Source organism: Petaurus breviceps, unplaced genomic scaffold (genome assembly GCF_028583685.1).
Source record: "Petaurus breviceps papuanus isolate PSGF00001 unplaced genomic scaffold, PetGlider_PUasm1.0 90383, whole genome shotgun sequence".
NCBI lineage: Eukaryota > Metazoa > Chordata > Mammalia > Diprotodontia > Petauridae > Petaurus > Petaurus breviceps.
The window spans coordinates 1,377,037-1,404,319 of NW_027187234.1; the positions used below are offsets into that span (position 1 = coordinate 1,377,037).

General features: G+C 38.5%; 3 protein-coding genes across 5 annotated transcripts in view; 1 reads left to right on the top strand and 2 right to left on the bottom strand.

Moving 5' to 3' along the window:
- Positions 1-26,814, bottom strand: part of LOC138177279 (kelch-like protein 20) — a 186,708-nt gene extending 159,894 nt beyond the window's left edge. For all 3 annotated transcript variants that reach the window (XM_069108385.1, XM_069108386.1, XM_069108384.1), the window contains exon 1: positions 26,811-26,814. The gene's annotated coding sequence lies outside the window, so the exon portion shown is untranslated. The remainder of the gene's footprint in view (positions 1-26,810) is intronic.
- LOC138177261 (trichosurin-like) lies at positions 476-8,821 on the bottom strand. The gene is made up of 6 exons (XM_069108358.1): positions 8,544-8,821; positions 6,511-6,644; positions 4,613-4,686; positions 3,911-4,021; positions 691-792; positions 476-501 (listed from the first exon to the last, which is right to left on the bottom strand). The coding sequence occupies exons 1-6, from the start codon at positions 8,628-8,630 to the stop codon at positions 476-478; spliced, it is 534 nt and encodes a 177-aa protein (XP_068964459.1). The 5' UTR covers positions 8,631-8,821.
- LOC138177290 (trichosurin-like) lies at positions 17,270-24,293 on the top strand. The gene is made up of 6 exons (XM_069108400.1): positions 17,270-17,353; positions 18,048-18,181; positions 22,964-23,034; positions 23,635-23,742; positions 23,964-24,065; positions 24,271-24,293. Exons 1-6 carry the CDS (start codon positions 17,270-17,272, stop codon positions 24,291-24,293), a joined length of 522 nt encoding a protein of 173 aa, XP_068964501.1.
- Positions 26,815-27,283: the final 469 nt, after the last annotated feature.

The window sequence follows — 27,283 nt, forward strand, 5'->3', positions numbered from 1 at the left end:
AGAGAGAGAGAGAGAGAGAGAGAGAGAGAGACAGAGAGAGAGAGAGACAGAGACAGAGACAGAGACAGAGAGAGACAGAGAGAGAGATTTTAGAGATTTAGCAGATATCTGAGATGGAAGTTATAAGCCAAGGAAGGGGCCATGAAAAGGGAAGGAGCATTAAAACATAGTTGATGGAAAAAAATAGTAAAATTGCCTTAAATAGAAAGGGAATGTCAACCACCCTCAGGCCCCCACTTTAAACATCTGCTTTGTAGGATATTGTATTTCTGTATAAAGAAGGGGAATCCAAACATTGTTTACAGTCTATCAGTTGGTGTGACTTAGTATGTTCTTCCTATTCTTATTCACACCTGTCTCTAAGTTATATGATTAGATTTTAAGGCACTGAGCTCCAGTTTTCTAAAAATCATAACTCCTAAGAAATAATCTCAAGGATAAAATATCACAGACCTGCATGTCAGGGTGGGCTCTCTCACTGTTCAAGCTCCTGGCACTGATCTGTGGAGACAAATCAATACACCAATGATTTTCAAACATGAAGCCTTCTTAGCCCCTTTTTGTCACCACTCCCAGAAGAAAAAGAAATAACTCAAGGACAAATGGGATCCAAGGTAGGGTTATTTCTGTCCTATGAAATTCTCCTTCTAGTCACAAATTTAGAAGAAGACAGAGATAAAAAGGACTTACCAGCTTCAGATACATCTAAAATATTTTCTCTCTTAAGTCCCGCATTTATACAAATTTCCTCAAATTTCTCCTTTATATCATCACTCAGGTCTGGAGTACGACCTGTATAATAATAAAAAAAATTATAATAGCAATAACAATAATAGCTAGAATTTACATATCACTTTCAGTTTTGCTCACTGCTTTACGTATAAAGCCCCTCTTTGTGTCTCTAGAGAAAATGAACTTCAATACAGACTTCTGGTTAAGTCTAGTTTAAAGAGAGTAGGTAATTTCTGAGGTTAAGTGATGCCAGTTTGCCAGGTGCTGATGAGAAAGCGGAGGGTGGAGGAGGGGAGGAAATGGAGAAGAGAGAACTTCATTAGGTCCCAGTAGTCTCAATAGCCAAGGGAATGGTAAAATTATATCCCAACACATAACTCCTTAAACAGGATACTGAGCCAGATAAAGCTTCAATTGTTCAGATTATATTTAGTTTGGGAGAGCAGTACACTTCACTTGAAACTGGCTGGGCACTGGCGTTTGTTCACATCTGCATTCCCAGGTCTCTCTCCCCTCTTCAAAGCTCCCACCTTCCTGAGCGTTAGTTATCCCACCCCTTCTGTTAGTGCAGCTTCAACCTTCCCATCATCCTTTAGCTCCTCCTTCTAAGATTCCCTTGTAGAAAAGGGATAATACATACATGATCTCATTTTATCTTCAAATGAGATGAGAATGACTGCTGCTTCTTTCTTTTATGACAGTATGTCATAAAAGGGTGTCAGGGGATGCTGGCTGGATGACATAGGGAAGGAGCTCTGGATGACTCAACTGACAACTTTGGAGATAGTAGCTCCCGTGTAGCCCGGGATTAAATATGGCATTTCATATTCAGTCAGAAAGTCAGAAAGGAGGAGAGACAATCACTTAATGGTTAGTAATCTATCAGTCAGTATGCAAGCACATATATGTCAGGCATTTTACTAGGTGCAGGGAAAATGACCAAAAAAATAAACCCCTGATCTCAAGGAGATTATATTCTATTGGGAAGAATATACTCTTTTCACATGAGTAAATATGAGATATAACATAAATGTATATACAGACATAAATACAATCTATACAAAATACATAAAATCAGTGCAAAATAATTTCAATGGAGGGCAAGGGAAAACTAACTAGAGCAATTATAAATGATCTCTTAAAGGATTTAGCCATTGAGTTGAGCCTTGAATGGAGTTAGGGGCTCCAAGAGATTGAGGTGAGGAGGGATAGTAAGGTAAGTTTGCAGAATAGATTGTGCTACATCACAGATATGAAAGATGGCTATCATGTTTGGGGAGCAGCAAGTAGTCCAGTTTGGTCAGAACACAGAGTCTTTGAATAAGCATATGATATGTTGTTATCAGACCAGAGAGATAGACTAGGGCCAGCTTATGAGGGAATTAAATGCCACACAAAAGAGTTTGTATTTTTTAAAAATTTAATTTAATTTATTTTTTGCTTTTTGGAGGGGGAAGGTAGGTCAATTTGGGTTAAGTGACTTGCCCAAGGTCACATGGCTAGTTTTTTTGTGTTAACGTGTTAAGTATCTGAGGCCGGATTTGAACTCAGGTCCTCCTGACTCCAGGGCTGGTGCTCTATTTACTGTGCCACCTAGCCATCCCTAGTTTGTATTTTCTACTAAAAGTAATAGCAAGCATATTTTTATTGTACTATGTTATGTTTTATTCATAAATTAAAAATAAAATAGAAAAAGAAGAATAGGGTGATCAGACCTGTGTTTTAAGAGTTCAATTTGGCAGCTGTGGGGAGAATTGATTGAAAAAGGAAGAGGTTGGTTATAGGAAGAACAATTAGTATTACAGATGATTGTAATACTCTACATGGCAAATGATGAACACCTGAACTAAGGTGATTGTGGCAAAAGGCAAGGAGGGAATAGATGATAGAAATGCTGTGAAGGTAGAAATGACAAGCTTCAGCAATTGATTGCATATGTGTGATGAGTAAAAGTCAAATCAGTCATGTGACCATCAAGGTAGCAGATGAGTCACTTTCTCAAAACACCTTCAGCCTTCCAATCTCCCTATACACTCCAAAAAAGGGGCAATGTGACAAATGGAGAGTAATTGAAGCTAAATCAACACGAGAAGACAGAATCAGGGACAAGATAAAATCTTTTATGAATTAACCCTAGAGAAACCTAATACTGAGTGCCCACTCAATGTCTCTCCCCTACCTTTATTTGGAAGAACAGCACAAGCAGACTTGGAGGCTTGTATGGAGCCTGTGCTGGGATGCCCTGCTGCTGCAGAGATCCTGCCAAATCCTCATTATCTCAAACAAAAAATGTCTCAATCCTGCCTTCAAGGCTGAGCTCAAATGGGACCATCTCCATGACGCATCAGCTCATTATAAGTGACCCCTTCCTCCTCTGACCTACCACATGTTTTGTCCATCTCTCTTCTGCAGTTTCACATTTTGCCTTGTACTGTGGGAATTTGTATATATTTTACTTCCAATCTTAGATTATAAACCTCCTGAGGGATTATCTTTGTCTCCATCATATTTAGCACAGTGCTGTGGACAGTAGCAAATGTACATATACAGAAACATATACACACATACAAATAAATGTATATATTGTGTGTGTGTGTATACTTGTTGCCTATACTTTCTTATCTCCTGGTCATTCTCCTACTCATTTGTCATATACACATACTATAAATAAGATATGTATACATTTATATATTTAATGATAATTTTTATCATTTATCATATCATATCATCTCACTTTATCATATCATAAAGTGAGATTTCTGATAAATAACCCATATATCTATCTTGATCCTTCTCTGGGTAGTGTGAAAGTATTCCTGAAGAAGGATATGCGCCATATTGTTCATTCGCTCATTAATTCATTCAGCACACATTTATTAATGACTTACTATGTGCCAAGCAGTGCTAGGCCCTAGGCATATAATGACAAGTTGAAACAGTCCCAACCTTTCAAGGGGTTTACTTTCTGATGAAGAAGGTTCAGAGCTATCTTCAGAAGTAGCTGAAAGGATCCACTGATGACTAATTTGCTGTTCTGAGAAGCATTTTTTCTGACCTGGACATTGCACATGACAATAGACACATTTTATCCCCAGGTCTACAGGCCTCTTTTCTTCCTTTACTCTTCCCTTATGAAAAGGAGGGGAACAGTGTTAGGGCAAAGTCATGGGATTCATACCAAAGAGTTCTCCCCAAAGTGTCACTTCCTTGTTGTTGTAGTTATACAAGATAAATATGACATATTCATCCTCCTTGAAACTTTGAAGGTAGAGATCATTACTTCCTGAATCTGTGAAGCAAGCAGAAGTCAGGGTAAGAATTTCTGATTCTATAGAAACATGGGCAAAGATTTGAGGTCTGTTAGTAATTTAATGTCATACAAATGCCTTTCCCAAGGGTTTCTGGAAACCTGAGTCCTATCATAACCTCTGAGATGCCATCTAAACTGCTACTCTGTTCACGAAACTGTCTCTGTGCTCATCCTGATCCTTTCCAGATTCACAGAATTTTTGTTAGAGATGGAAGGAAGGTCATCTAGTCCAACCACCTCCCTTTATAGTTAGAGAAATTGAGGCCTAGAGAGGGGAAGGGGCTTTCTCAAGCTTACATAATTAGTTTTCATTTTACTTTCATCAGGACTGATCGGACCTCTGCAAGGAGGAACTAAGAGAGTTGAAGGATCTGATCTCTGCTTTGCACAGAATAATCATACAGGAATTGAGGCAGGGTGATGAGAGGTGTGAGATGTCTCTCCTCTATCCCAAAAGGCAGTGGTTTGTATAGTCTCTGAACCCTAGACACTTCTTTGCTAATTAATAGGTCCATTAATTAATTTCAATGCACACAGCTGAAAGACCTTGAGATTCTCATTTATACTTACATTTCACCTTCATCTGGCCATCTTTCTCTGCTGGGTCAGCAGACACAGAAAATTGAGTGCATTTTCCATTTTCTCTGAAAATAAATATTAGAATGTGAATAACATTTAAATTCACATAGGGAATCTTATAGTAAATTTTGACAGTTATTCCATATTTCTTCCTTGTTTATTCATTATCTCAATTTTACTTCCCCGAATTTACTGTTTATAGTCCTTACAGTAATATTTATTATACAAAGATTACTCAAAGATTGAACTAGATTCTCCATTTAAAAATTATTGAATACATTTTTATTACATTCTAATTCTTTGAAAATGTGTGATCTGTATATGGCGTAAATGATGACAATTAACTAACCAAAATAATCAACTAGATAGGGCATTTCTTTCTCTGCTTATTCTGCATAAAGAGATCCTGGGATATTAAATTTACTTATGGAAAGAGTAATAAGCCTGGTAGCAAATGATTGAGTTTGAATTTTGGCTTTGCCCCTTACAAACTGCATGCCATTGGACAAGTCATTTAACCTATATGAGTTTCAAAATTCTCATCTATAAAATGGAGAAGGTAATACTTACACTGCCTATCTTCCTTCATTTCCCATCAACTGCATTTTTGATTCGACTCCAGCATGATTATTGCCCCATGAGTATTTCTCCTTCTCCTCCCCTATTTTTAGTATCCTTTGGTATGTTGTCCTCCCCATTAGATTATAAGTTCTTTTCTTTTATTTGTATCCCTACCCCTTAACTCACTTCCTGGAACATTTTTGCTGTTCAATAGTTTCAGTCGTATCCTATTCTCCATGACCCCATTTGGGGTTTTCTTGGCAAAGATACCAGAGAGGGTCATTTCACAGAGGAGGAAACTGAGGCAAATAGGGTTAAGTAACTTGCCCTGGGTCACATAGCTAGTAAGAGTCTGAGGCTACATTTGAACTCATGTTTTCCTGCCTCCGGGCCCTGTACTCTATCCATTGTGCCACCTGGTTGCCCCTTCCTGGAACATGGCAGGTGTTTAATATATGTTTATTGTATTATGTTGCCTTGTCTTGTCTTGTCTTGTTCCCACATCATAGAGTAGTTATGGAAAAAGTACTCTGTAAACTTGAAAGCATTATATAAAAATAAAATGTTACTATTGTCTTATTTTATCTTCACAGCATCCAAAGAAAGATGTATAGAACAGATAATATTGGCCTAATTTATAGATACACCGAAGACAGACAGATTAGAGTCACACAGCTAGTTAGTGTGAGAACAGGGCCGAGAGCCCATTCTAGAGTTTTCTTCATTATGATTCCCTTACTGGCGATTTGTCTGGAATTAATAGTCTATGAAAACTGATTCATTCCCACCTTTTTTGATATGGTTAAAGCCTGCTGAGCATTTCAGGCCTCTTTAAAGAAAGGTTTATATGCCTAGAATGTTTATATCCTCCAGTACTTGTAGCCAATGTCACTAGTGCATCAGAGTGACATGTGTGCCAGCTTCTGCCCCCTCTTTCTCAGTCTTCTTTCTAGCCTCTTAGCAGAGCCACCTTCAGGACCCCAAACTACTTTTAAGTGATGATTGGTCTTTGAGCAGTGACCCAGGCAAGGTTGAGAGAGAATGAAAGATGCAATCCAGAAGGGTGTGTAAAAAATGTGAGCCTATATATAGTATTTTATAGTCAGTGTTATTTCTCACCCTTGCATACATTGCCAAAGTCTGTGTTGCGTATTAGTGTGTTTTCCCTTCCAAAGTGGTCCTAGGTGTTCATAAGTCCAACCACAGCATGAAAACTTCATTAATTACTAGTTCCTAGAAACCATGTCAAGTCTGTGTGAGATGAGGGACCCCAGAGCAGTGACTCAGGTTAGGTCTCCACATTTACTAGTTAACAAGGTGATATTTACCTTTTAAAGAAGATTGCATGCAGGTTACCATTCTCCACAATGAGTTTTTGGACAAAAATTCTCAAGGGACCTCCTTCTTCAATCTTAGCTGTAACATTTGAGGCCAATGCAATAGTATACCAGGTTCCTGAGAGCTGTGGAAAAAGATCTGGGTAAGCATTGAAGAAAGGGAAATGCCCTACTCAGAGGATCATGAGATTCTGGAACTAGATGGCATTTTGGTCTAAATCTCACAAATGACAGATAAGGAAACTGAACCTTCAAAGGTAAAATGGGTTCCTTCCCCAACCCTGCCTAGTGTATACGTTAGCAGCACACTAGAGAAGGAAAAGAATTAGACTAAGAATTAGAAGTTGGCACTTGTCCTGGCTTTCACATTAGCCACCCATACGACCTTGGGCATGTTCCTTTATACACTGAAAAGGTTTTCAATACATCAGTTTTCTCACCTAGCAATGGGAATAGTCATATTTGTACTGTGCGTTTTGTGAAGTTATTCTGAAAATAACATAACTTTCCCTATCCTGGCTCTATCTTGCCTTTAGAACTAATCGACTAATTCTGTTGAAATAATTTGGGAGCAGAGTGGAGGTAGGGGTTGCCACAGAACAGGGATGTTTGTTCTACAATTTAACAGTTTTGTATCACTTATGCAAGTCCCTTCTCTGCCTCTAATCTCTGGGAAGGCACTATGGGTTTCTGTTCATTTCTTTTCTTTCTAGATCACTCCCTAAGCCATGGCAGAATCCAGGTGTCATACAATCCCAGAATATGACAGGTAGAAAACCCCAAAGCTACCATTTGAATCCTATACATATAGTTGGTTTAAATGGCAGATCACTGAAAGAAAATCTGCAAACTCCATGCCTTGAAGTGTTAGAGTGAAAGGTTCTCCTATGGATTTTACTGATAACTCTTTTAATAGTCAGAAGCAAGGAGAATGGGTTCAATCTTTTCAGGTGAAGTGAAGTTAGCCATTTAAAAGAAGTGCATCATAGGATCACAGGATTTTAGTCCTAGAAGACCCTTAGAGATAATCGAATGCAGCTTCTATATTTGACCTACTAGGTGAAGGCTTTCTTATACTTTCCTGTTTTTTTTTGCCTTTTAGGAGGGCAATTGGGGTTAAGTAACTTGCCCAAGGTTACACGGCTAGTTTTTTTGTGTGGGTGTTAAGTGTCTGAAGCTGGAACCGAACTCAGGTCCTCCTGACTCTGGGGCCGGTGCTTTACTCACTGCGCTACCTACCCGCCCCCCACCCCCCCCTTTACTTTCCTCTTCTTAATAGCTATTAGTTCCCCTTACCACAAATTGCCTTCAATATGTTTTATGTAATGGCAGTGTGGTGCAGTGGATAGCAAGCCAGTTTCAAAGCCAAGAAAATCTGGATGCTAGTCTCTCTTTTGTCACATAAGGGCTGTATGGTGCCCTTGACATTTTTAACCTCTTAGTGATACAGGCAAGTCCCTAAGAGTATAAATGGGCAGAGAAGGTGTGGGATTGGTAGAGGAAGTTTCTTCACCCAGGAACTCTCTGTCAGTGAAGTCATAAGTCCCTATATATTACATAGATTTATAGAGGTATAAGATATCTCCACTAATAAAATGAATTTCCCATTAAGGGAAAAAAGGCTATTTCATTTCTGTCTGTATCTCCAACACCAAGCACAGTACCTGGCTCACAATCAATGCAGAGCATTAATAAGTACCTTTTGATTGATTGATAGGAGTTATCCTATTGGATTAGGCCGGAAAGATTAAAACAGTTGGAGAATTTTTCATTCTGGCTATTTTAAAAGATGACATATGTCAGTCATAGATATATACACACATCTAAACATCACTTCAGATTTTTGGTTGAGTTTGAATTTTTCAGGCCATACAACTTTAAGAAGCCATATCCTTTCCATCTTGTCCCAAGCTCACTCTTTGTCCTGTTCTCCAGAAATAGCTTCTGTTTTTCTTGTATGCTACCCTTCGAACCTCTCCCAGACCACCACATCTGACTGCCTTTGCCCACCTTTTCTCGCTTACATCTGGCTGGTGTTCCTCAGAGCAGCTAGGGTGAGCATGGAAGCCACAAACCAGGGCCAGGCCAAGATTCAGCAGCAGAAGCTTCATCTCCTCTGTATTTGTCTCTGTGGCTTCAGTAGCAGCTAGGACTATGAAAATGATTCCAATAAATGCTCTGGGCTCTCAGGTCAGCAGCCTTTATACTTTTTCATGGGGCCAGGCTCATGATGAGATGGCCTCACATGGCGTCCCCCAGGTGCACTAAAGAATACTTTATGCGAAGAGTCTCTAGCCAATGCTTATCCACTAGTTAAGCATTTCAAGGACGCTGGCTCCCATGTACTTTTTGACAATGGATATTTTGCATTTCTGAAATGTTAAGTTCCAAGAAGAATTAGTGTTACTTTGGCTCAACTTTTTGCAATCAGATCTAGAGCTAGCCTGAGACCAGGGAGTCTAAATTTCTATTTTCTCCCTGTGGCAACTCCAAATTAACATCTACTTACTGAACACCTAAGGTACACAGAATCCTCTGTATGCTAGGCAACGTGGGAGAATTGTCCATGACAAAGAAAACAGGATCACCTCTATGAGGAATCTTACAGTACAGTTGTGGGGATCCAACAAGCATTCATTAAGTACCTACTGTATACAAAGCACCATTCTAAGAACTAGGCAAAATTAAATATTTATATAGAATTTTATCTCTGTCCTTCTGAAGATTGCAGTCTAATAAAATAATCCCTCTTAAGTGCATTTTTTTTTCTGTATTTGTGATTTCAGGGGTTTATGGAACTCTCAGAGAGGGAATTTTCTCTTCCATGCCCTAGCCTAAACTGCTCTGCAATTTATAATCTCAGAGAGTTGACTTGGACACTGAGAGGCTAAGTAATGTCCATATTCACTTAGCCAGTATGTGTAAGAGTAGAATTTGAATCCAGAGCTCCCCAAGATAACAGGTATGAAAAAAAGTGCTCTATGAGACCTAGGGAGGAAGTGGGGATCAGGGTAGATCGGGAGCAAGTAACCTTTGAGTTTGGCTTTTAAGGACAGGGAGGAACTCAATGTGTGGAGACAGACAAGAAGAGCTTGATAGGCACGGGAAGCCTTGAGAGCAGAGGCACACATCTGGACAGCAGGGGTCGCGTTAGGAAGAAGAGGAGTTTGGTTTTGCTGGAGCATAGAACACTTTTGGAGGAAAGCAGGTGTCAGGCTGTCAAAGCAGGTTCAATAAGCAGAGCAGATACCAAGGTGTGTGTGTGGAGGGTCCACGAGGTAAGTAATCCCATTTAGTCTGGAGAATGAAGGAAAGCAAGAGTGATGTGCAAACACATCTTCAGTGTTGTTTTAATAGATAAAACCAAATCAATTTTTGACTCTAAACAACACCATCACAATATTAGCTGATCACATATCTGATGTGTTTTAAGACTCAAAGTGCTTTCCTCACCAAACCAAACCAAACCAAACCAAACCAAACCAAAAAACAAACAAACCCCCAAATTGATTTACATAGTGCAAGATTTATCATCCTCATTTTATAGTTTAGGAAACTGAGGCTCAGAGAGGGAAGCTGACTTCACAGGGGTCACACAGAGAATAAGCCTTAGTGCTTTTCCCATTCTTTTGGGGACTATGGTCTTGCCTCACCTAGTTAGTCCATCAATAAACATTTAAGTGCCTACTGTGTGCCAGGCACTGTGCTAAGCACTGGGGATCCAAATAAAGGCAAAATAAAACCTCTGTACCTCAGAGTTGAATGGTAGAAAGAACACTAGAGCAGTGAACCTCTCTTCTGGTTCCAGCTGTGCTGCTAACTGGCTGGGTGACCATAGGAAATCTCTGAGCCTCAATGCTTTCTTCTGGAAAATGAGGATAATAATTTCCATCTTGCTTACTTCAAAAGACTGAAGTGAGCACAAAATGGCAGAATCTTCAGGAAGGATAAATTGCTATGCCAGTCTAGGATGTTATTCCAGTAACTTGGTGGAGCTGCGACAAGTCATTTCTGTGGCCTAGACAAGGTTTAAATATTGCACTCCCTTGTGTATGACTGTGTACTGTAAGTGTTGAAGCTTTTCTGTAATGCCTATGGCTTAGCTGATCACAAGATATATGTCTACATCCCATGAAGGATGGGGTTCTGTAGTGTAAAAAGTATGTGTACTTTAAAAATGTCATAAATTAAAAGTGTCCCTTGTTACACTCTCCTCCTCCCACCTATGTGTTCATTTCAGCAGATAAATGTTTATTAAGTGATTACTATCTTCAAAGTGTGGTACTGGGGATACAAAGGGATGAAAAGGAAGAAAAAAAGGAAGGAGTGAGAGAAGGGGTAGGAAGGGGAGGAAGAAAGGAAGAAAGGGAGAATTTACTTATATATATGTATATATACACATATATACACACACAAACATGTATATACATGTACATATATTTAGATATCTATAATCAACCTCACATATAGAGACACATTCATATGCATCTATGAAAGACTACACTTGTTTGCTCTGTTTCTCTAAGGGTGGATAACCTTTTCCTTTATAAGTTCGTCTTTCCATATTTTTCTAAGTCTACCAACTCATCATTTCTTACACCACAGCAATATTCCAACCTTATAGTGTTCAGTTATTTTAATAGTCTAAAACAATATTGAATAATATGACTGACATATAATATAGTTTCCCCAATTTCCTCTTTTCATTAAATCTATTTTAGCTTTAAATTTGCCTGAGATTATGATTACTACCCCTGCTTTTTTCCCTAATAAATTCTACTCCTGATCTTTATTTTACGTTTTTGTGTATCTCTTATTTTCTTTTTTTTTCTTTTTGGAGGGCATTTGGGGTTAAGTGACTTGCCCAAGGTTATATGGATAGTTTTTGTGTTAAGTGTCCGAGGCTACATTTGAACTCAGGTCCTCCTGATTCCAGGGCTGGTGTTCTATTCACTGCGCCACCTAGCTGCCCCCTGTATCTCTTATGTTCTATCCCACCTGACTCCTCTACTTTACTTCTACCTGCTACCTTACCCTTCTGCTACTTAACCTACCCCCTCCAAAGATTCCTCCTTTATTTTCTCCTTCTACTTCCCCTCTTGTTTCTATCTGAATTTAGAAGACTTCTATAGCCTTACAAACATATGTTATTCCTTCTTTATCCCATTCCCATTTATCTAGATACCCTTCTATACCTCGCGTTTCCTATTTCCTCACCCTCATTTCTTTATAAATTTAGAAGACTTTTATTCCCTTCTAAATGTATATTTTGTTCTGTCTTTAACCCAGATCTGGTGTGAATAGGGTTACCTCTAAAAATCCCTCCCTTATCATCTTCACTGTTCCTATCCACTTAGCTTTTTATTTCTTTCTGAATTTAGAAGACTTTTATAACCCCCTTTTTTCTCATATATGTATGTATGTATGTATGCATATGTATTGTTCCCTCTTTAATCCATTCCTGATGAGAATAGGGTTCCAGAACTACCAGACCTCCTCCCCATCTAATTCCTCTGTGTCAGGTCTTCATATCATACCTCATTTGTATAAGATAATTACTCTTTTTTTTTTAAATGAGAAAATTGCTTTTTTTAACCAAATGCTTCATTAACTTCTAGTTTACATTGTTCATTTCTGAAAGATTTTGAGTTACAAATTTTCTCCCTGTTTCCCCCCTACCCACCACCCCAAAATAGTGATCCCAATGGATATCCCTGCCTCCAATCTGCTCTCTCCCATATCTTCTCCCATACCCCCTCCAACTTTCCAGTAGAGCACAGTGGATCTGTATGCCCCAGTGACTGTATATCTTATTCCCAATTTCCATGTAAAATTATATATATATATATATATGTACATATATATATATACATACATTTTAAAAATTTGAATTCCAGATTCATTTGCTTCCTCCCTTGTCATCCACCCTTACTGAGGAGATAAGCAATTCAATATAGGCTGTACATATGTAGCTATGCAAAACATTTCCATAGTAGATATATTGTAAAAGACTGACTATATTTCCTTTCCTTCTATCCCACCTCCCACTTGTTCCATTCTCTACATTGATAGCATCCCTTTTCAAAAGTGGTGCTTCAAACTTCCCTCTTCCCCAGCCTGCCCTTCCTTCTATCTTCCCCTCTCTCATCCCCTTTCCCCTTACTCTCCTGTAGGGTGAGATACTCTATTTAGTGTGTATGTCATTCCCTCCCTAAGCCAAATTCAATGAGAGTAAGGTTGACCCATTCCCTTTTGACTTCCTGTTCTTCCCCTCCATTGCAACCATTTTCCCTTACCTCTTCTATATGAGATAGTCTATCCCAATCTGTCTCTCCCCATCTCCTCTCATTATATTCCTCTCTCACCTCTTAATTTCACCTTTTAAGTATCATCCCTTCCCATTAAACTGGTCCTGTGCCCTCTATCTATGTATACCTGTACACATATATGCACACATACACATATGTATTCATGCACCCATATACCCTCCTATATAGACATATATATGAATGTGTGTGTGTATATATATATATATATATACACATACATACACACACACACACACACATATATATATATACACACACATTTCTATTCCCTTCAATTATTCTCATACTGAGTGAATTTTATAAGTTACGATTATAATTTTTTTCCATTTAGGAATGTAAATATTTCAACTTTTATAAGGTACTTATGATTTCTTTTCCCTGTTTACCTTCTCATGCTTCTCTTGCTTCTTGTATCTCAATGGCAAATTTTCTATTCAATTCTGGTTTTTCATCAAGAATGCTTGAAAGTCCTCTATTCCACTGAATGACCATATTTCCCCTTGAAACATGATACTCAGTTTTTCTGGGTAGGTGATTCTTGGTTTTAATCCAATCTCCTTTGACCTCTGGAATATCATATTCCAAGCCCTTTGATCCATCAGTGCAGCAGCTGCCAGATCCTGTATTATACTGATTGTGTTTCCACAATATTCAAATTGTTTCTTCCTGGCTGTTTGTAATATTTTCTCCTTGATCTGGGAATTTGGGAACTTGGCTATAATATTCCTAGGAGTTTTTTTTGGGTGATCTTTTTCAGGAAGCGATTGGTGGATTCTTTCAACCTCCATTTTGCCCTCTGGTTCTAAAGCATCAGGGCAATTTTCTTTGAGAATTTCTTGAAGGATTATTTCTGGATTCTTTTTTTGATCATGGCTTTCTGGTAGTCGAATAATTTTTAAATTATCTCTCCTGTATCTATTTTCCAGGTCAGTGGTTTTCCCAATGAGATATTTCACATTGCCTTCTATTTTTTCATTTGTTTGGATCTGTTTAATTGTATCTTGATTTCTCATAAAGTCACGAGCTTCCATTTGCTCCAAAGTAATTCTGAAGGAATGATTCTCTTCAGTGAGCTTTTGAGATTCTTTTTCCATCTGGCAAATTTGGCTTTTTAAGGTATTCCTTTCCTCATTGCCTTTTTGAGCCTCTTTCGCCATTTGAGTCAGTCTATTTTTAAGGTGTTATTTTCTTCAGTCAGGTTGTTGACTCTCATTTTATAATTTTCTTGCATTGTTCTCATTTCTCTTCCCTATTTTTTCTCCACTTCTCTTATTTGGTTTTCAAAATCTTTCTTCAGGTCCTCTATGGCTTGTAACCAGCTCGTATTTTTCTTGGAAGATTTTGGTACAGGAGTTCTGACTTCTCTGTATTCCTCCTGTTCCATGCTTTGATGCTTTTTGTTCCCAAAATAGGAGTCTTATGTTGGATTGCTCTTTCCGCTTTGCTTCCTTTTCTTGCTCATATTGCCACTCAATTACTTGACTTTTGAGCTTTTTTCCACAGTAGAACTCTGCTACCAGACAGGGAAGCTTCATACTAAACGCTGGGGTTTTCTCAGTTGCCAGAGGTATTAGTCGGGGGCCCTCTCTGAAGCCTCCACATGCTCTGGCAAGCTGGTCACACACCCCAGGTCCTCCATCCTAGACAGCAATCCAGATCCAAGCAGGTGAAAACAATAATGATCACCCCTCGGATTGGTTTCTTGGTCCCCCTACAGTCTGCAGGCCAGGAGCTGAAGCTGCCACATGGTGGCAGCTGCATGTCGCATTGCCTCAGCAGCTTCTTACTCCAGGGGATAAAGCCCTACCTCACTCCCAACTACTGGATCCCAAAGTCCACACTGTGCTGACCTCTCACTTTCTCCTTAGCATCTATGGGTTGGTAATTCTGGAAACCACCATAGCTGCTGGTGATCTGAACTCCCTCCAGCCAGCAGCTGGTCAGGCTGCCCTTATGTTAAGACCTCTGGCTCGAGGGGGGCTGGGGTCAGCTCCCAAAGTGCTGTGCTGGCTGCTCCCTGCTGGCCTGACACGCTGTCCTCAGCAGGAGGTTAGCTTCTCTGTGTCATTTTTGTGGATTCTGTAGCTCCAAAGGTTGTTCAGAGCCAACTTTTATGTGAATTGGAGGTGGTGGGAGCCAGAGTGCAGAGGAAGCCCTTTTTCTACTCTGCCATCTTGACTCCCCCCTACCCCCCCAAGATAATTACTCTTTATTACCTTTTCCTAAATGGTTTTACTTTTCAGAATCACGTCATACTCATATCTACTACAGTTCCTTTTTTTTCATGCGACCATGCCATGCTGGATGGTCCTGTACCATGTCTCCAATCAATTTTAAAATTCTTCAAAGAGACCTTGAGAGTGTCCTTGTATCATTTCTTCTGTCCTCCATGGTAGTACTTGCCTTGCGTGAGTTCTCCAAAAATAGTATTTTAGGCAAACATTTTTTGGCTTTGGGCTAGATGTCCAGCTGATTGGAACTGCCCTTTTTGCAGAAGAGTTTCAATACTTGGCAATTCAGCTTAAGAGAGAACCTTAACACCGGGTACTTTATCTTGTCAGGTGATCTTCAGACTCTTCCTAAGACAATTCAAATGAAGGTGATTCCATCTGTTTTCTTACTGAGGCAAAAATCCTGCATCTCTCTAGGATTCACTTGTACTTTGCTTTTGCTGGAGTTAAATGCTGATTTATTAAAGATTGGTGAACAATCCTGCTGGCAAAACTTGTGAAGTTCTACTTTTTCATTTGGCAATTTCTGAATTTTCCCATCATTTTTGTCAAACCAGCCTTGATGTTTGCAAGTGTTCTGGACCAGATGAGTAAATGCAGTGCTGTATCCTGAAATCTACCCACTCCTTTTCTGCTCCACTATTGCTGTGTTTTAGCTTAGCTTTCTCTCAAAGTTAGCAACAATTGTTTCCACTTGGAGAAACACTAATCTGCTGACATTAAGTTTTCTGATATTCGTTTTGCCTTGGGGTTGACACTTTTGTTGAATGTGAATGTTTGGCTTGGAGAAGACAAATCTATGATCATCCCAGCACTCTGTGCCACATATCACCTTTGTCACTCTCACATCCTGTCTGGTTTTTTTTTTTCTCCTTACAATGATACAATCTATTAAATGACAATGTTTGCTGTGAGGGTGCCTCCACAAAGTTTTATTGCATTTAAGTAAGTGGAAGTTAGTGTTGGTGATGAGAAGGTCATGAGACCCATAAGTCTTCAGTCAGAAGTGACTGTTTCTGTTGTTGTTTCTGGCTCCATTCCTCCCAAAGACTCTCTGCCATGTCTAATAGTCTGTGCCTACTCTGGCATTAAAGTCCCTCAGAATTATAAGCTTGTGCTCTTTTGGCACACTGATGACGAGGGTCATCAGGTCTTCATGATTTTCTCTTTGACCCCATCAGAGTTTATCATGGTGGGAACATACGTACTGATGATGGTGGTGTGGTGCTTTCCTGAAAAGGGGCAATCACAGTGTCATGAGAATGTCCTTCACTCATTTTGGTAGGCATACAACCTTGTTGACCAGATTAGTTTTGATCACAAACCCTATGCCAACTAGCACAGTGAACTCAGATAAATCTTTTAACCTTTCTGTAAACCCCCAGGTAACTCTTTATTTTGGAGGGCAATTGGGGTTAAGTGACTTGTCCAATGCCACACGGCCAGTTTCAGATAACTCTTTGAGATGATAAATTGTCAAGAAGATGCTGAGCTATACTGGTAGAAGGAATTTCATTTTGGGGAGTTCCCTACTAAATTCAAATTAGTTCCCTTTAAATTCAAAGATAAAGACCAAAAGAAGACTGTTCTTAGAATACTTTATTGTGTACTAGAATGTAAGCACCACAAAGGAGATCAAGTCCCAACATTTTGCTGGGCACAGAGTAGGCACTTAATACATGTTTATTGAATTTGTTCAGCTAGGTACGTTCCAAGTAGTGATGAGAGACATTTCTTTGTTGGGTACTCTTCTGACATTGCCTAAGAGAATACTCCATGTACCTTAGGTATTTTGTAAACGAGTATTAATTGCCTAACTACCACAAGAATAAAGAACATAGCAACTGTATTCTCTGGTCTCGGGATAGACACAGACCTGATCCCAGGAAGTTTGCCCAACCTAACATTGGCCATTGATCTTGGAAATTTGCATTTCAGAATTGTCAATTTTTCTTGTCAAAAAGCACATTACTAATCTGTCCTTGGGATCTTTGCCTAGCAGTTACTCATTGTCTAGTGACTCCGAATAAAGTATACATTGACGTATTTGGATTCCTATAGTGCTACCTCATCAGGAACCCTACCCTAGAATGAGGTATAAAGGTAGCTGTCCAGAGAGCCAGAGTATTCATCGGAATCTTTCTCATACATTCAGCCGCTGCTGGAGCATCAGAGAAAAATCCTGAAAAGATGAAGATTCTACTGCTGACAATGGGGCTGGCTTTAGTCTATGGCCTCCAGGCCCTCAGTAACAACATTGAAGATTTATCAGAGGTAAATGAGCAAGGGTTAGATTTAGATGTTAGTTTGACAGTTTTGGTTCTGCACATATGCTAGGATTAGATGCCATGTGAATTTTGTCACGGGGAGTTGTATTTCAGACCTAAGTAGACGAGACCCAGGACAATGAGTGATTAGAGTCAATGAATGGATACAGCTTTTTCATAAGTACTAAAGGAGAATTGCTGCTAGGACCCCAGTAGAGATCATCTATCATCCTGAGGCAGTCTTTCACCCTACTCCCCAAATAACTGCATAAATTATCAGTAACATTTAACATCAAGATACGTACCAAGGAGGCAAAAATAATGTTATCTCTAGGTTAATGTCACAAAGTACAAAATAAGGATATAATTACTCTCATTAGACAGGTGGACAAACCTAGACACTGAAAGTTTAAATAACTTGCCAAAAATCAAAGAGTATATATATTAGTATTAGAGTCAAGACCAGAAACTCGGATTTCTTAACTCCTAGTTCCATGATTTTTCTATGATTTTTCTATGAAGATAATGAGTGAACCACATAAGATTGGGGCAAGGATATACTTCATCTTTAAGGCCTCAATTTCCTCACTTGTAAAATGAGGGATTTGGATGTGGTCCTTCCCAACTCTAACATACCATGGGTCTGTGTTACCAGGGATGACTTTTTTTTTTTCCATTTTCATTAAAATTCTTTTCCACAGCTTACTGGAGATTGGTTCACTGTTGCATTGGCTTCAAATGTGACATCTAAGATTGAGGAAGGAGGTAGCTTGAAGATATTCATCAAAAACATCAGTGAACATGATGGTAATCTTAGGGGGATCTTCTTCAAAAGGTAAGAGTCCTGGCAGTAGTAGTTGGTGGATATGGAAGAGGGGACAAAAGCCTGGTTAATAGTTCTGAGATCGCTCAACCCATACAAGGTGACCAAGGAATGAATTAGTGATGAAGTTCTTGATTGGTTTTATGACCATCAAGGGCAACCATTGAAGGGAAAAGGAGTTAATAGGCTTGATATATACTTGAAGCTTGTGTTTAACGGGGAGGATAGTACTGATTGTAAGTAATTTTGTATGAAGTTGGGATCTTTTTAATGATCATCTGGGGAACTACCATATTCTTTCGGTTCCAAACCTCTTTGATTCACCAGTCTTCATTTTCAGGTAGAGATTGAATACTTGAGGCCCCCTTTGGTAAGAAGACAGAAAGAAGAGTGAGACAGAGAGAAGAAAGATATTCACTTGATTCTGAAATTTGCTGTAGCTTCTTTAGCCATTCCACAATTAATGGATATCAACTTTCTTAGAATTTCCTGCTTCACAAAGTACTATCAATATTTTTTTCTTTATAAAGGATTTTTCTTTAAACATTAAACATTCTTGAGATACATGGTTAGCCTTGGGATATCTGGGTAAAAGTGTATGGACATTTCAGTCATTTTCTTAACACAATTTCAAATTGTTTTCCAAAACAATTAGACATATCCAACAATAACATATTTGTTCTATCTTTGCACAGTCATTCTAACACTGACTACTCCTATTTTTTGTCATGATCAGTTTGCTGGATTTGAGGTAAATCCTCAGTTGTTTTAATTTGCATTTATCCTATCATTAGTGATTTAGAGCATTCATTCCTTTGTTCAAAGTTTGTAATTTTTTCTGACTTTTTTAATTTACTTTTACACTTGGGACTTTTAGGTGGCTCAATGGATAGAATGTTGCGTCTCGAGTAAGGAAGACTTGAGTTCCAATTTGGCTTGAGACACTCACTAGTTGTGCCATCCTGATCAAGTCATTTCACCTCTGTTTGCCTTAGTTACCTAATCTCTAAGATAAGAATAATAATAGCTTCTATTTCACAAGGTTCTTTGTGTCAATCAAATGAGATAATATGTGTAAAATGCTCAACACAGTATTTAGGTACATAATAAGCATTCTATAAATGCTATTATTTTTTTATTATTACTATTTTATTCTTCAAGAATTTATCTACTGGGAAAAGTCTTTGAGTCTTATATATTTCTCTAATTTACCAATATCTTGGCTATCTTACCCTTAGATGTATTTGATCTGAAGTGTTTGTATTCCCTTCCTAGCTGACTGCTTTCTGTCCTATCCTTGTTATTTTCCTTTGTTCCTGCAAAATCTTTTCAATTTCATATAATAGAAAATGTTCTCCTAAGTATATTTGTGAAAGGTTCTTGATGGATTTTTTGGGTAAATTTTATGACCATTAATATTCAACCCCATATCCCTAAGAATTATAGTATAAATTTACAGTATAACAAAATGGCTTAAACCACTTTCCTATTTCTCCAGAAGTTCTTGTCAAATACAAAGTTCTTTTGCAGACAATTGATATTTTCAGATTTTCCAGACTCTGATTTATTCCTCGTTTTGTCTTTTTTTCTTGATTTACTTCTTTGTCTTATTTTCAATGAGTTCCAAATAGTTTAGATTATTTCATACATATATTCATTAGATAAGGACAATTGCTGTTTGCTCTTCTCCTGAGATGTTGTGAGTTTAAAATCCAATAAAAACAATTCACATTTATATATTTCAGGTTAAAGAGGTTATGAGTTTTCTCCACAATGAGCCTATGCAATAAATCAGAAAATTATTTACTGTACTTTACAAATGAGAGTTCCAACACTCAGAAAAGTTATGACTTACTTAAGGTCATATATTTAGTAGGGGGAAGAGACAGGGCAGAATTTGAACACAGATCGACTGCATCCATCTTCACTTGACTTTTGGAAAGCCCAGTGATTATCCCAAAGTACTTGTATGTCTAATCAAGAATTCTGGTTAACTGAATATCATATTGTCCACCTCACCAGAGATTTCAGATTTTCTTCTTTTTTTTTCTTTATCATATTGACTAAGGTTCTATCAATTTTGTTGTTTTTTTTTCATAAAACCAGCTCTTGGTTTTATTGCTTAATTCAATAGTTTACTTAATTTCCATTTTATTAATCTCTCCTTTGCTTTTCAATATTTCTAATTTAGTGTTTAATTGGGGATTTTGAATTTGTTCTTTTTCTAGGTTTTTTAATTGCATGCCCAATTCGTTGAGCTCCCTTTTCTCTAATTTAATCATGTTTGCACTCAGGGATATAAAACTTCCCCTAAGAACTGCCTTTAATGTCTCTCACAAATTTTGGTATGTTGTCTCATTCTTATCATTCTCTTGAATGAAATTACTGGTTGTTTCTATAATTTCTTGTTTGACCCACTCATTCTTTAGGATTAAATTTTTTAATTTCCAATTGGTTTTAAGTCTGTCTTTCCCTGGCCCTTCATTGCATATACTTTTTATTGCATCATGATCTGAGAAGGATGCATTTAATATTTCTGCCTTACTGCATAGAATTGTGAGGTTTTTATGCCCTAGAATGTGGTCAATTTTTGAGTATGTGCCATGAAGAGGTCAGAAGAAAGTATATTCCTTTTAATCCCCATTCAGTTTTCTCCAGAGATCTATCATACCTATCCTCTCTTAAATCCTGTTCAACTCCTTAACTTCTTTCTTGTTTATTTTGAGGTTGGATTTATCAAGTTCAGAGAGGTGGATATTAAGTTCTCCCACTAGTATGGTTTTGCTGTCTACTGCCTCTAATTCCTTTACCTTCTCGTCTAGGAATTTGGATGCTACACCACTTGGTGCATATATGTTAAGTAATGACACTGCTTCATTCTCGATGGTGCCTTTTAACAGGATGTAGTTTCCTTCCTTTCCTCTTTTAATTAGATCAATTTTTGCTTTTGCTTTATCTATGTTTTATATTGCTACCCCTGCTTTTTTTACTTTATCCGAGGCATGATATATTTTACTCCAAACTTTCAGTTTTACCTTGTGTGTATCCCTCTGTTTCAGATGTGTTTCTTGTGAACAGCATATTGTAGGATTATGTTTTCTAATCCATTTTGCTATCCGTCTCCATTTTATGGGAGAGTTCATTCCATTCACATTAACAGTTATGATTGTTATCTGTTTCTTTCCCTCCATCCTATTCCCGCGCTTGTTAATGTTCATATTTTTCCTCCCTTCTCCCTTCCCCCCCTTAATAGTTTTCCTTTTGACCACCTCCTCCCTCAGTGTTCCCTTATCATCCCCCTTCCCTTTTCCTCCCCTTTCCTCTTACTTCTTCCCTCCCTACAAACCACTCCCACCCCCTTTCATAACCCTTTCCCCCTCCTACTGCCTATAGGATATTTTTCTACTTAATGAAATATGTTATGTCTTCTTCACAACAAGAGTGACAGGAATACATCTCATGTGAAACTCCTCTCCCTCCCCTCTTTCCCTCTAAAAAGATACTTTTTTGCATTTCTTCTCCATAGAGTTCTATGCTTAAATGGTTCTTATTCCCTCCTTGTACAAGAACTAATGAGGGAAAAAATCATATGCTTCCCAACTCCCTCCCTTTTTTCCCTCTGCTATATAGTTTTTATGCCTCTATGTGTGGCATAATTTACCCTTTTCCACTTCATCCATTCCCTTTTTTTCCTTGCAGTCCCTTTGTAGCCCTTAATACGATTTTTTAAATCGTCATTTTGTGTATTTTATATTCATACCCTCTACTTGTCTATAACCAGTTTGCTCTTATCAAATAGCAGCATGTGTGTATGTTCTCCTTGTTTCCCTTTCTAAGTCACTGTTGCATCTCATAAGTGGAGGTTGAATTTTCCATTGAGTTCTGGCTTTTTTATCAAGAAGATCTGGAACTCTTTTATATCGTTGAATGACCATCTCTTTTCCTGGAAGAATATGGTCAGTCTTTCAAAGTTCTTTTTCATCTCATCTAGGAGAGCCTTCTATGCTTGGGACCCATTCCCTGTTGAAGTCTCAGCTTTGGGTGTGGAGTCCACATTGTCTCCCTGTGATGTTGATTCCTCCCTCTGAGGATAGTAGGACTCCAGAGTCTTTGTCTTTGTAGTCTGCTTTCTACCCATTTTGAGGCAGGGTCCTAGCCAAGCCCTTCCTCTAGGATCACAAGCCTTTACTGTAGAGGGTTTTGCCCTGGGGCAAGAGTTACTATGTTTTCAGGATCAGAGGGGGGGTTTGGAGCAAGTGCGGTTCACTCTGTCATCCTGGTCTTTGGAGGTCTTGAAAGGGGCTTTTTTAAAGTTTCTGGGCTATGAAGTGGTAGGCACAGGAATGTTTGCTGTCCATGACAGGGGCCCCTGTATTAGCTTCTTACCTTGCTCTTTCCAGTCCCAGCCCTTTGGTGATAGGCCTGGTAGTGGACCTTGTGGTTGGTGGGAAGACTTGCCTTCTGAGTTGATCAGACCCCTTCCAGGTCTGCCTCTGCCGGCCGTGCCTTCTGGGCCTGTCTCTGCCCAGATTTCATATTTTCAAAGAATTCAGATTTAATTGAAAATATTCAACAATTTTTAAAAATGGTTTTTAATGGTTTCAATTTAAATGCTTCTGAGAAGTTAGAAATCACCAAAGATATGAAATTATTCCTAATATTATTGCAAGAAATGAAAAAATTGCACACATTTTTTGGACAAAATTAAAATGAATAAAATAAATACAAAAGGTTAACGGTAAAATTTCCTGTGCAAATTTGAGGTGTTATTGTAATTCTGGTCTTTATTTCCAGGGAAAATGGCAGATGCTTTCCTATTTCTTTGGCTACTTTCAAAGGAGATGATGATCAAATGCATTTTCAGTGTAAGTAAAAACGCATATCTGAATATCTTTCAGTATTATTCTGAGACTAGTTAATGGACCCATTACCTAACGAAGAAGTGGCTAATGGTCAGACTATACAAAACACAAGCCTTTAGGGTAGTGGAGGGATGTCTTAAGGGACATTAAGGCATCCTTTCATGACCTCTCTTAATTCCTTCATGATGGCACTGTGCAAAACCTAGATCTCATGCTCTGATCTTCTCACTTTCTCCTTACGGAGTTCTAGAGGTCTGATTAGCTGTCATGTGATTGAAATGGAAACTAACCCATTGTGTAACTTAGCACAAGCCTTTTGCCCTCTCTTGGCCTCAATTTCCCCATCAGTCAAGTTGGGTGGTTGGATTAGATGGCATCCAAAAGTCCTTCCATTTCTAACATTCTGTGACTCTATAGGCAGATAGATAGTAGGAATGTTGACAAAAATATAGGTTTGTCAACAGAATAGCTGTTTGGTTGGGATGTCAAAGGTTATGATGGAATTGAAGCCTTTGCAAGATATTCAACTACCAATAACTCTTAAGTCTTTACTTTTTTCCTGTACTATCAAAATTCTGACCTGAACTTTTGATGGTTTCACAGATGATGGACTGAATGATTTCTCCCTCCAAAGTGCAGACTCTAAACACACCATATTTATCTACTACAATTTCAACCACGGGGGGACGACCACTTCGCTAGGACTCTATGGTAACTATGCTGTGATCCAGCACTAATACTGTCCCCTTTCTTTCTTCGTGATAAGGGAAGAGCAGTAAAGGAAAAAGAACCTGTAGCACTTTAGCATTGGGAATGCTAACTTTCGCATGATCCTTCACCCCCACATTTATCTAGACACCCCCTTCTCCACATATTGTTTCAAATGATGAACGAGAGTCTTAGCAACAATCTCACTCTCTTCCTAACTACAGGTAGGACTCCAGACCTGCCAGATGAAATAAAGCAGAAATTTGAGGAAATATGCCAAAAATTTGGAATTAGGAAGGATCAAATTAGAGACCTGTCCAATGATGGTAAGCTCTGCTCATCTATGTCTCTTATTCCCCAGTTTCGCTTTGTGACTGGGAGGGGAGAGTTCCATAGAATGGAAATGCTCCTAGCTTAATTCCCCGTATCCTCACCTAGATAATATTATTTCTTTTCCTCTTGGATGATGAAAAAAAGCTCTGAGAAGGATTCATGTCTGAGAATCACTGGTATCCTGCTTTGTCTCCACAGATCGATGTGAGGAGCTTAGATGAGGAATCCCATCCTGGCATGAAGGTCTGTTATCTTTGACCATAGGATTATTGCCTGAAAGTAATATTTCTTTAGAAATTCAGAGCAGGACGCTCAATCGCACAAAATGATATAGATCAATTTGGGGAGACGATACCAGTTTTCCAGTGCAGTTAGAGTCTTCAGCAGTTCTTGATCTTTCCTTGCTCATCCTATCATTTTCTGGTAGAGCAAGTACTTCAGGTGGGGAAGTGAGGGTGATTCACATTCCCTTTCCCTATGAGTTATTTTAATTCTGTTCATTCCCGCTTTCTCTATCTTCCAAAAGCTGGTGTAAATGAGATTAATATAAGAATGTGGAATGATCAGAGGGATGGGGCTTGGAGGGAAGGTATCAAAGGTGAGGGAAGGGATCAAGCTGAAGCATTGGGATGAGGATGTGGAGGGGTATCAGGATTAGAAAGTGGAGTAAGGATGTAGGTGAGGTTCTGGGATGAGGATTAGAGTGACAATATGGATTTGTAATCCATTGAATTTAATCCATTCTATGAATCCATATAAATAAAACATATTTTTGTTTTTCTCAACCTCCTAAAGATGTCTCTTCCTGTTTCCTAGAATGAGGGTTATAAGAATAAAGAATCTTTATCCTGCTGCTTTTCATCCTTCTCATCCTGTTCCATTCTCAGTGGACCCCCCTCTCACATCAAATAGTATTACTATATCTACTAAAGTCTTTGCTTTCTCTAGCTACCTTGTCATGAGTCAAAATTACCTCTAGAAGGTGAATTTTTCACTTTTGCTCCAAACCATACCTTCCAGCCCTCTCAGTTCCTAAGTCACTTTGTGACATTAATTAATCGGGATCCTTTGTTTGTCTCACAGGAATTCCCAGGATGAAAGATCCTTGTGTTGTTGGGAAGCATTCCTAATTCCTCCAAAGAAAGGTTCATATTGACTTTGAAAATTTCTGCTGGTTTTCTGTTCTTTCCTCCCACATGCTGATTGTCCCCTCCCTTCTGTGCCTCCTCACATCCCGGAATCATGGGTGAAACCATTTTTGCAATTGTCTAATAAATGATTAATCCAATGTGTTGTGTCTTAAATGTGTTGAAGAATCTGGGAGAGGTGGGGAGGTGTTTTAGAGCATCAATAGGAGGAGATATTGTCAGGTTGTGGGAATTCACCCAAGCACCTCAACTGGAGGATTTTTATCTGTTTATGCTATTGATATTTTTTATTTTTGCATAATAATTATTAATGATTATGCAGCACACATTTACTCAATGATGCTTTTATCACAATGAAGTACAGTGTCCCTTCTAGGCTTCCCCTTCCTTGGTACTATAAGGCTTCATGTTGGGTCCTCAGGGACATCATTACTCTGAAAGGTGCAAAGAGGTATTCTGTGGAATGATTCACGCAAAGTTAGCTGCCAAGTCTCCAGTCGTGTCCTTACCTTGAATAGTTAGCCATTAGACACACTTACCTGAAAGAAGAGGCATATATTAAGTTACCACAGTAAGAATAGCAACTATAAAACATTCTACCCCAGATATCAGAAGTGAACCCTCCCACAATTGAACACAGCATCACTGGGAAGAGTGGGCACATACTTATGAAACACAAATAGTGATACACACATCTAGGAAATGCATATGGCTGAGGAAACTCTTGCTTTTAGTATTGCAAGATCCAAAGATCCCTTTTTCTTCTTGTCATATCCTAATACTACTCACTTCAAGTTAAAACATCAATTTCTGGGCATGCCACTCATCTGGGCTCCCTAGGACTGCTCTTCTCTGCAAGTCAGTTCCAAGTCAGAGGTCATTCTGCCTTAAATCCACAGTTGACTCTTTTCTCTGCTGTCCGGGGTCATGCTTTTTAAAGCTGCTTTCTGTTTTTAGGTCTTCAACTTGACTGATTACTTGACTTGCAGGTCTAGCTTTTCAATAGCTACCAGGGACAGGACCAATTTTCAGCCAGTGAATGCAATCTCACCTTTCAATTCACTTAGAAAACTTTCACAGAAGCAAACTATAACTAAAATCCTTCTGCTCCTACATCCCTCTGTCCCTCTAGAGAGATTCTTTGTATCTTCTTTGAGGCCATGGTTTGTCACTAAAATTACAGAGTTCGACTAAATCACAATGCTCTTTTTATTTACAGTGCTGTAATCATTTTATATTTCCTTTTCTCAGTTCTTATTTTACTCTGTATTCTTCATATTAGTTTCCCTATTTCCCCTAATTCCTTATATAGCTTTCATTTTGTACAGATATTCCATTTTGTTAAAACATTCCTAGTTGAATTTATTTCTAGTTGCTACCTCATTTATTTCCATTTATGACCACAAAATAAATTGCTTTGTGAATTTCAAAACATCTTTGACCCTTCCCTCTCCTTACCTAAATAAAATTTTGGTTTAAAATCCTCCTTTCTCCACCTCTTCCTATCCAATATCTTGACCTAAGTAACATTGTTTTGTGGTGTCCTTTCCCAAGAAATGTTAATTTACTTAGTCCTCCTCCTTATTTCTACCCCATGTACGGCTGTATTCCAAATTCCATTCTCTCCTTAGAGAGCTATAATTGTTTCTTTATTCTTGCTATATTCTTCATGAAAAAAATAGTGCTTCTGAGGAAAAATATTTTCAACTCCCTCTTCTATCTCACTGCTGCATTTTTAGGCAACATCACTTCTCTCTGACTCATTCTGCATCTCTGTCTCTTCATTTTCCTCCCTCTTCTCCTTTTCCCTCTCCTTCTTTTCTCTTTCTTCTCCTCCTTCCCTTTTCCTTGTCCTCTTCCTCCTCCTTCTTCCACTTCTTCTTGTCCTTGTTTTTCTCCTTGAATTTATTTCCAATTTAATTTATTTCCAATTCCTATGCCTTTTATTTTTGGTTACTACCACACAACGTATTGCTTTGTGAATTTCAATAAACATCTTTGACCCTTCTCTCTCCTTACCCAGATATTCTCTCTCTCTCTCTCTCTCTCTCTCTCTCTCTCTC

What these genes read in the sequence shown, in the direction of transcription:
- LOC138177290 (XM_069108400.1), top strand. Translation starts at nt 17,270, where the DNA reads ATGAAGATTCTACTGCTGACAATGGGGCTGGCTTTAGTCTATGGCCTC. An exon ending in ACATTGAAGATTTATCAGAG is followed by an intron (nt 17,354 to 18,047) that starts GTAAATGAGCAA and finishes TCTTTTCCACAG; the next exon opens with CTTACTGGAGATTGGTTCAC. An exon ending in CACTTCGCTAGGACTCTATG is followed by an intron (nt 23,743 to 23,963) that starts GTAACTATGCTG and finishes TCCTAACTACAG; the next exon opens with GTAGGACTCCAGACCTGCCA.
- LOC138177261 (XM_069108358.1), bottom strand. Translation starts at nt 8,630, where the DNA reads ATGAAGCTTCTGCTGCTGAATCTTGGCCTGGCCCTGGTTTGTGGCTTC. An exon ending in TGGCCAGATGAAGGTGAAAT is followed by an intron (nt 4,022 to 4,612) that starts GTAAGTATAAAT and finishes CTTGCTTCACAG; the next exon opens with ATTCAGGAAGTAATGATCTC. An exon ending in TTTAGATGTATCTGAAGCTG is followed by an intron (nt 502 to 690) that starts GTAAGTCCTTTT and finishes TTGTCTCCACAG; the next exon opens with ATCAGTGCCAGGAGCTTGAA.